The 7,227-nt window shown below is 67.9% G+C and overlaps 2 protein-coding genes across 7 annotated transcripts; one reads left to right on the top strand and one right to left on the bottom strand.

Annotated features, from left to right (window-relative positions):
* Positions 1 to 581: 581 nt before the first annotated feature.
* FBXW5 (F-box and WD repeat domain containing 5) lies at positions 582 to 4,707 on the bottom strand. Of its 6 annotated transcripts, none has more exons than XM_036261933.1 (9): positions 4,672 to 4,707; positions 3,714 to 3,929; positions 3,270 to 3,427; positions 2,693 to 2,867; positions 2,392 to 2,540; positions 1,906 to 2,317; positions 1,656 to 1,803; positions 1,374 to 1,586; positions 582 to 1,302 (listed from the first exon to the last, which is right to left on the bottom strand). In XM_036261933.1, exons 2-9 carry the CDS (start codon positions 3,904 to 3,906, stop codon positions 1,065 to 1,067), a joined length of 1,686 nt encoding a protein of 561 aa, XP_036117826.1. In that variant the 5' UTR covers positions 3,907 to 3,929; positions 4,672 to 4,707; the 3' UTR covers positions 582 to 1,064. The 6 variants fall into 6 exon arrangements, with proteins under 6 accessions (XP_036117826.1, XP_036117825.1, XP_036117824.1 ...); XM_036261932.1 differs by lacking the exon at positions 4,672 to 4,707 and adding an exon at positions 4,086 to 4,336; XM_036261931.1 differs by lacking the exon at positions 4,672 to 4,707 and adding an exon at positions 4,196 to 4,335.
* A 537-nt stretch (positions 4,708 to 5,244) lies between these two features.
* Positions 5,245 to 7,227, top strand: C8G (complement C8 gamma chain). The gene is made up of 7 exons (XM_036261839.1): positions 5,245 to 5,425; positions 5,535 to 5,671; positions 5,820 to 5,890; positions 6,438 to 6,545; positions 6,829 to 6,930; positions 7,018 to 7,056; positions 7,163 to 7,227. Exons 1-7 carry the CDS (start codon positions 5,288 to 5,290, stop codon positions 7,174 to 7,176), a joined length of 609 nt encoding a protein of 202 aa, XP_036117732.1. The 5' UTR covers positions 5,245 to 5,287; the 3' UTR covers positions 7,177 to 7,227.

Raw genomic sequence — 7,227 nt, 5'->3', positions numbered from 1 at the left:
ACGCCAGTCTGCATGCCTGTCCGTTCTCTTTCTTGCCTTGTTCCATGGTGAGGGAACCGGGTGGGGGGTGACGGCTCTGCCTCGCTCCTGTCTTGGGGGTTGGGGGCAGCAGTCCCTGTCACCCTGAGTGTGATTTTTTTTTTTTATCCTCACCCGAGGACATTTTTCCATTTTTTGTTCAGATAGAGTGGGGGAGAGAGAGAGACACCGACGTGAAAGGGACACATCGAGTGGCTGCCACCCACACCACCCAACCAGGGCCGGGGACAAACTGCAGCTAAGGCACATGCCCTTAGCGGGAACCGAACCCGGGTCCCTCTGGACCGCAGGCCGATGCTCCAACCGCTGAGCCAGACTGGCCAGGGCTGAGTGTGGTCTGACTTGCAGGTTTTCCAGTCCAGGGCCTCTTTCAGGTTGAGCAAGTTCCCTGCCGGCCCTGGTTTGCTGGTTCTGTCCTGACCAGAGCGCCCTCTGTGAAAGCCCCGCCCCGCCAACGCGCTGGCCCCCGCCCGCCTCGTACCCTCCAGCAGCTACACCCCCGCGTCTCTGTGGACTGGCATCTCCATTACACAGAGACTGGATGTGGAGTGCTGTCGCCAACTGTTTATTCAAGTCCCAAACAGGTGACTCGTGACATGCGGTTCCCCTGGGCCCACGACAGACTGACCCACACTGCCAACCAGAGGGGAAGCCTGGGGCCCCCGGGGCCCCACAGGGCCAGCCGAGGGGCAGTGTCATGCTGACAGCCCAGGGCCCAGGGAAAGGGTGGGTGAAGAGCGGGGCTCCCAGCGTCCTGTGTACCCTAGGTTGGCCAGGAGGCTGCCCGGCACCCCAGTGCTCAGTGTCACGGCTGTGGCCAGCGGCGTGCGTGCATGAGCGTGGTGGGGGTCAGCCATCAGCTCCCGCAGCCCTGCCAGGCCCCTTCCTAAGGCATTACTGCTGCGAGCTTCTCCGTCCCCGCGTGACCCGGGCAGCAGCTTGGCCATGGGGAAAAGCCTCCATGGCGTCCTCATGGGCACCAGCAGCCAGAGGACAGCCCGGGTGCTCCTCTTGGCCAGCGCCCCTCAGCGCCTCTGGCTGGCCAACCAGGAGAAAAAGGGGCGTGGGCATGGGGCCTGGTGGACGCGCACGGCGCGGGGTGAGCGCCAGGCTTTGATGGTGGCATCGTCGCTGGCCGTCAGCAGCAGCTCCTGCTCCCGAGGGCTGAAGGCCACGGAGTTGACCACGTCCTGGTGTCGCAGCTTGGCCAGGCAGATGTTGTAGTGGCGGTCCCAGATGTAGCCGTGCCGGTCCTCAGCCCCACTTTGGGACAGCCTGGGGTGAGCCGTGTGCCACGCTGGGCCCTGCCCACCCAGTCTGGCGCCCCTCCCTACCTGGCCACGAAGTCCCTGCTCACGTCCAGGAAGATGAAGAAGCACTCGTCGTTGGGAGTGTAGGCGCGATGTGCACGCAGGGCCCGCTTCACCTTCCGCATGGTCTTGAGATCAAACACCAGCAGGTCGATCTCCTCTGCAATGGGCGGCGGCTGCATGGGGTCGGCCACCACGGAGCCCCTGGGCCAGGCGCGGCTGTTCACATACAGGTACCTGGGCGAGGGGCACTCTGCTTGCTCGTGCACATGCCTGCAGACGCCCCCGCCCAGCCCGAGTGCACACCTGTTGTCCGGGGACAGGCCCATGCCGATGATGTGTCCGTGCACGTCGATCACGTGGTCCAGGGCGTCAAAGAAGGCGTCGGAGCCCCGCCCCTCGCCTAGCACTGGCCCAGCCATGGTCATCTGGTGCGGCAAGATCCGCTTGATGCCTGCGGAAGAGCCCGGTGAGGGACCCCAGCACCCAGACGCCCCCGGGCACGCAGTGACTGTGCCCACGGCTCCGGCGCTGAGGACTGGCCCTGCGTAGTTACCGATCTGGTGCGGTGAGTAGGTGAGGCAGCCTGTGGTGAAGATGAGGAGCTTGTTCTGGGTACAGGCTGCACTGCGCTCAGGGGGCTTGGTGCGGCTCCGGGCCAGCAACTCCGCCGCCTTGGTCTCCAGCCGGTGCTCTGCCAGCTGCAGCTGTGCCCGCGTGTCCAGGAGGCGCCGAACGCCCTCCTCCACGCGCCCCGCGGCCGGGCCAGCTGCCGCCTCCTCGTCCTCCTCAATGCCGTCGCTGCCCAGGTCAAAGACGCAGCCCGGGGGTGCACTGATGTCCAGCAGGAGGTCGGGGCTGTCAAAGCGGCCACAGTCCGCCACCATCACTGTGCGGATGGTGCTGGCGTTGAGGTTCTGGATCTTAAAGAGCCGCTTCACCACGTTGACATTCTCGGACTCAACATTCTGGGGTGGGGCACAGGCAGTGGGTGACAGGCCAGTCCAGGAGGGGTCACCACCTGGGGGCCACCCACCCGCACCTGGAAGGCGTTGTTGAGCCAGAGCACCGAGCAGGAGGTGATGTCTCCCATCCGGTGCAGGTTCCCTGAGATGAGGCTGGTCTCCGTGAGCCAGCAGCCGAACACGTCGTAAGGCTTGTTCCGCACTCGGGACAGCAGCTCGTATTTGTCTGCGGGGAGCAGGGGCTGGGCAGGAGGGACTACCGCAGGGGGCGGGCACCAGGCGGAGGGGGAGCCAGTGGGGAGAAGCTGGGAAGAGCGGGCGTGAGAAGGGGCCAGCAGTGGCAGGGCGTAGGTCCAGCCACCCTGGGCCCACTCTCACCTAGGCTGATGACCACGATCTCGCCAGAGGAGGAGTTGTGGGGCCCCAGGAACACCCCCGAGGCCAGCAGCAGCGAGTCATCCTGGTTAAACTGGGAGAACTGGGTGTAGCTCCAGTTGTAGGGCCGCATGTCTGCGCTGTGCAGCAGCGAGATGGTCAGGTGGTTGCTCCAGATCTGCGTGGGGGGCGGGGCATGTCAGGGGGCACCAGGGACACATGCTGCAGGCCAGTTCGTCTGGCCCAAGCAGGTGCTCAGAAACTGCCATTGCAGTGCAGTTCCTTGCTCTTGGCTGTTAGCCCACCTGAAGAGCGGGGTACACAGGGCTGGGGACCTGGCTCTGGAACAGCAGGCGTCCAGCGGGACCCTCTCCTCTCTGTTGGCAGTGTCAGCCCCCCATCCAGCCTCCCGTCCTGTGTGATCCTGGCCTGGCCCTCTCCATGGGGATGAGACAGTGTGGGCATCTGTCACCTCTGGCCTGGCCCTCTCTTCCCACCTCAGTGGGCCACCAGCCCCAGGCCATTCTCTCCGTGGTGGGGTGGCCCCGCCCCGGCCCCGGCCCCAAGGGGCCGCCCTCACCTTCACGGTGCAGTCCTTGGAGCAGGAAGCCAACCGGTAGCCCGAGTGGGAGAAGCTGAGGTGCAGGACCTGGTCAGTGTGCTCCCTGAGCGTCTGCACCTCCACGCAGGGCACCGTGTCATAGAGCCGCTGGAACTCCTCGTACCAGGATGTGGCTGCTGTGAGGTGAGTGGGGGTCACCGCTGGGGCCCTGACAGTGTGGGGCCAGCCCTGCCCCTGGAGCTCACTGGCCACCACTCAGCCTCAGCTGGGAGCTCCCGTGGAACCCCACCCTTGGCCTCCCTGCCAGGCCCTGCGCTCCCAGATATGGCCGGGCCGTGTCCCTTGGGTGTGAGGACCCGTGTAGCAGGTGCTGCCCCGTGCACTCAGAAGATGGCAGCTTGGGGACACTGGCCTCCCGCCCAGTCATCCTGGCGGGCTGCAGGGCCATGGACGGGTGCTGACCTGGGTGCCGGGGCACCTCGCGGGCCACCTGGTAGTAGCGGTAGAACTGCTCCCTCCATAGGAGCTCGTCCCGGGACACGGCCTGCCACTGGCGGCACACCAGCCCAGCAGCCAGCACGTCCGCAGGGCCCAGGCTCAGGAAGATCTGGTAGACCAGGCAGTCGGGGAGCAGGGGTGTGCCCCCCTCGTCCATCGTGACATTCTGCCCACGTGGCCCTGAAACCCATGCACGGCCCCCTTAGCCGCCAGTCGGGCTGGGGAGGATCTCAGCCCCACGCAGAGGAGAGGTGCAGGGCTCGGGGGCTGAGCTGAGGCACCTGGCCGACCCTCCAGCCCCACCCCCTGCCCTGCTGGGAACTTCACTGGGCTGACCCTGTGCACAGGGCCAGCTGGCCAAGCGTCCAACAGCTTCACCCAGCCTTGCTCCTCGGGCTGCACGCCCCTGTGGGGGCCCCTAAAGGTTCCAGGCCTTGGAGACAGACCTGGGGTGGGGCCCTCTGACCTCCCGGATGTAGGCCCAGGGAGCCGTCTGGGTGCAGAAAGGAAGGGCCCCGGAAGGGCGCGGGCGCACCCTGCCACTTTGACCTTGCGGCCCCCAGGCTTCGGAGCCTGCCTTCCAGCAGCGGCTCAGGGCCCGCCCGCCAGCCCCAGGCGCCCCCGGACCACCAGCTGGGCCGCAGCCCGGCCCTGTGGCCCGGGAGCCCCGCCGCGGTCTGCGGGCGCGGCCTCCACTCCGGGCGGGAGGCGGGGCGGCGATGGGACCGCCCCCGCCCCCTCCCACCTCCCTGCCGAGGGGCTGCCGGGCGGGACCTCGGACTCATTCATTGGCCGAGGGCGCGGCCGGCCGGGAACCAGGGGCCGCGGGCCGGGCCGGGCCGGGGACTCGTCCCGCCGCGGCCGGGCCCTGGCGCGGGTCCGGGCCCCGGTACTGACGCTGCCCGGGGCCGGGCGCACTCACCGTGGCCGCCCCGGCTCCCTGCCCCGGCCCGCGGAGCCCCTGGCTCGCCTGGTCGCCGTGCCGGAGCCCCCCTGGCCGGCGCGAGCCCCGAGACACCGATGGCGCCGGCCGAGCGGCTGCGTCAGCTGCGCCTGCGCCTGCGCCTCCGCCCGCCCGGCCGCCGAGCGCGCAAGAGCGCCCCCGCGGGCCGGGGTGCGCCGGAGACCCTGCCGCCGGCGCCCCGGGCGCCCGCGCCCTCCGCGGTGAGGATAAGAGCGGCGCCGGCCTCAAGGACCTGTTGGTTTAGTGGAGTCAATGCAAAGGGCTGAGCCCGGCCACAGTGGACATCGGTGGGGCTGCTGCACAAATAACCAGAGGTCCGCTCGGACTCTGTACCCAGGGCATGGCGCCCAGGCCCTGCCGAGAAGTGCAGGGTCAAAGTCAGGTGTCCAGGGCGAGGCCAAGCTCATGAGAAGGCAGGGGGCAGGGTGGGGGGGCTGGACCCTGGCTGGCCCTGGGCTGGGGCCTGGGGAGAACAGACGAGGACTTCCTGGGTAGCACTGGACAGTGGACTACGACCCAGGACGTAGCCATCCTGCCCTTGGTTTCGCTCAGTCCTGCCACTGCCACCTCTACCATGCTGTCTCCCAGGACTGCTCTCCTCTTGACTCTGGTCGTGGCTGCTGGCTCCCTGGGTCTGAGGGCTCGGAGACCCCCCAAGCACCAGTCCCCCATCAGCACCATCCAGCCCAAGGCAGGCTTCGATGCTCAGCAGGTAGAGCTGGGGGAGGGGAGGAGGTGGGGGGGCAGCGGCCTGCCCAGCCTTGTAGGGATCAGGCCTGGGCAGCCCGGTCCACTCATGGCCTTACACAGCCTGCCTCCAGTTTGCAGGGACTTGGTTCCTCGTAGCCGTGGCCTCTCCCTGCCGCTTCCTGCAGGAGCAGGGCCACCGGGCTGAGGCCACCACACTAAAGGTGGCTCCCCAGGGTGCAGACATGGCTGTCAGCACCTTCCAAAAGCTGTGAGTCCCAGCACGGACCCCCAGCCCCACCTCAGCCCCTTGCCCCATCCCAGCCCTGATCCACCCCTGCTGTGGCCTGGACTGCTGTCCTGCCTGGTCTGCCCAGGCTGGGTCCCCAAGCCAGCTGTGCCTTTGTCCCCCTCCCCAGGGATGGCATCTGCTGGCAGGTACAGCAGCTCTACGGACACACGCAGGTGCCTGGCCGCTTCCTGCTCCAAGGTGAAGCAAGGCGGCTCCAGGGGTGCAGGGCTGGGGGTGCAGGGCTGGGGGTGGGGCTGATGTCACTGCCGGCTCTGGCCAGCGCTGCCCATCTCTGCCCAGCTCGTGGGGGTGCAGGGCTGGGGGTACAAGGCTGGGGGTGGGGCTGATGTCACTGCCGGCTCTGGCCATTGCTGCCCATCTCTGCCCAGCTTGTGGGGGTGCAGGGCTGGGGGTACAAGGCTGGGGGTGGGGCTGATGTCACTGCCGGCTCTGGCCAGCGCTGCCCATCTCTGCCCAGCTCGTGGGGGTGCAGGGCTGGGGGTACAAGGCTGGGGGTGGGGCTGATGTCACTGCCGGCTCTGGCCAGCACTGCCCATCTCTGCCCAGCTCGTGGGGGTGCAGGGCTGGGGGTACAAGGCTAGGGGTGGGGCTGATGTCACTGCCGGCTCTGGCCATTGCTGCCCATCTCTGCCCAGCTCGTGGGGGTGCAGGGCTGGGGGTACAAGGCTGGGGGTGGGGCTGATGTCACTGCTGGCTCTGGCCAGCTCTGCCCATCTCTGCCCAGCTCGAGGCGCGAGGAGGGATGTGCACGTGGTTGTTGGGGAAACGGACTACCAGAGCTTCGCCGTCCTGTACCTGGAGCGGGCTCGGCGGCTGACAGTGAAGCTGTATGGTGCGTCCTTGCTGGAGCCCTGGCTCTGCGCACTGGGCCCCATCCGGGCAGCTGGGCCAGCCCAGGTGGACACACAGACCCTCCCCTCCTTCAGGCGTCCTGACCCTCACCTGCTGACTGGGGAGAGGGTCAGGAGGCACCCCTGCAGATAGGCCCTGGTGGGGGCAGGAGCGGCAGGGTCAGACAGGGCTGGGAGCGTGGCAGGCACACAGACTGTCCCCAGAGCACCCCGCCTACCCCTACGCGGCGGTGCCCAGCACCCCAGCGGCCCTGTGTCCCACAGCCCGCTCACTCCCTGTGAATGACCTGGTCGTGAGTAAGTTTGAGCAGCGGGTCCTGGAGGCCAACATGACGGAGGACCACACCTTGTACTTCCCCAAATATGGTGAGTGGCCCCAGTGGCCGCCTGTGGCCTGCCCGACCCCCTTCAGGGGCCTCGCCCCTGCCACACTGACCCCTGCCTGGCCCTCAGGTTTCTGTGAGGCTGCAGACCAGTTCCACCGCCTGGACGGTGAGAGGATGGGGCGGGGGCGGGGGCAGGGAGGTGGGGGCAGGGGTGGGGGCGGGGTGGGGGGGCAGGAGCTGCCTCCAGGCTGAGTGTCCCCTTTGTGCTGCAGAAGTCAGGAGGTGAGGCCCGAGCAGTCCCTGATGCAGGCAGTGAAGACCCTGCACTGAGGCCGGC

This window comes from Molossus molossus, unplaced genomic scaffold (assembly GCF_014108415.1).
Source record: "Molossus molossus isolate mMolMol1 unplaced genomic scaffold, mMolMol1.p scaffold_m16_p_14, whole genome shotgun sequence".
In the NCBI taxonomy this organism is placed as follows: Eukaryota; Metazoa; Chordata; class Mammalia; order Chiroptera; family Molossidae; genus Molossus; species Molossus molossus.
The sequence above is the reverse complement of the archived record's forward strand: the minus strand, read 5'-3'. Positions and strand labels throughout refer to the sequence as shown.

Excerpts from the sequence above, each read along its gene's own strand:
- FBXW5 (XM_036261933.1), bottom strand. The coding sequence starts at position 3,906 with ATGGACGAGGGGGGCACACCCCTGCTCCCCGACTGCCTGGTCTACCAG. Across the intron at positions 2,318-2,391 it reads GGCTCAACAACGCCTTCCAG|AATGTTGAGTCCGAGAATGT; the intron begins GTGCGGGTGGGT and ends GCCCCACCCCAG. Across the intron at positions 1,804-1,905 it reads CTACTCACCGCACCAGATCG|GCATCAAGCGGATCTTGCCG; the intron begins GTAACTACGCAG and ends GCTCTTCCGCAG.
- C8G (XM_036261839.1), top strand. The coding sequence starts at position 5,288 with ATGCTGTCTCCCAGGACTGCTCTCCTCTTGACTCTGGTCGTGGCTGCT. Across the intron at positions 5,891-6,437 it reads TGGCCGCTTCCTGCTCCAAG|CTCGAGGCGCGAGGAGGGAT; the intron begins GTGAAGCAAGGC and ends ATCTCTGCCCAG. Across the intron at positions 6,931-7,017 it reads CTTGTACTTCCCCAAATATG|GTTTCTGTGAGGCTGCAGAC; the intron begins GTGAGTGGCCCC and ends CCTGGCCCTCAG.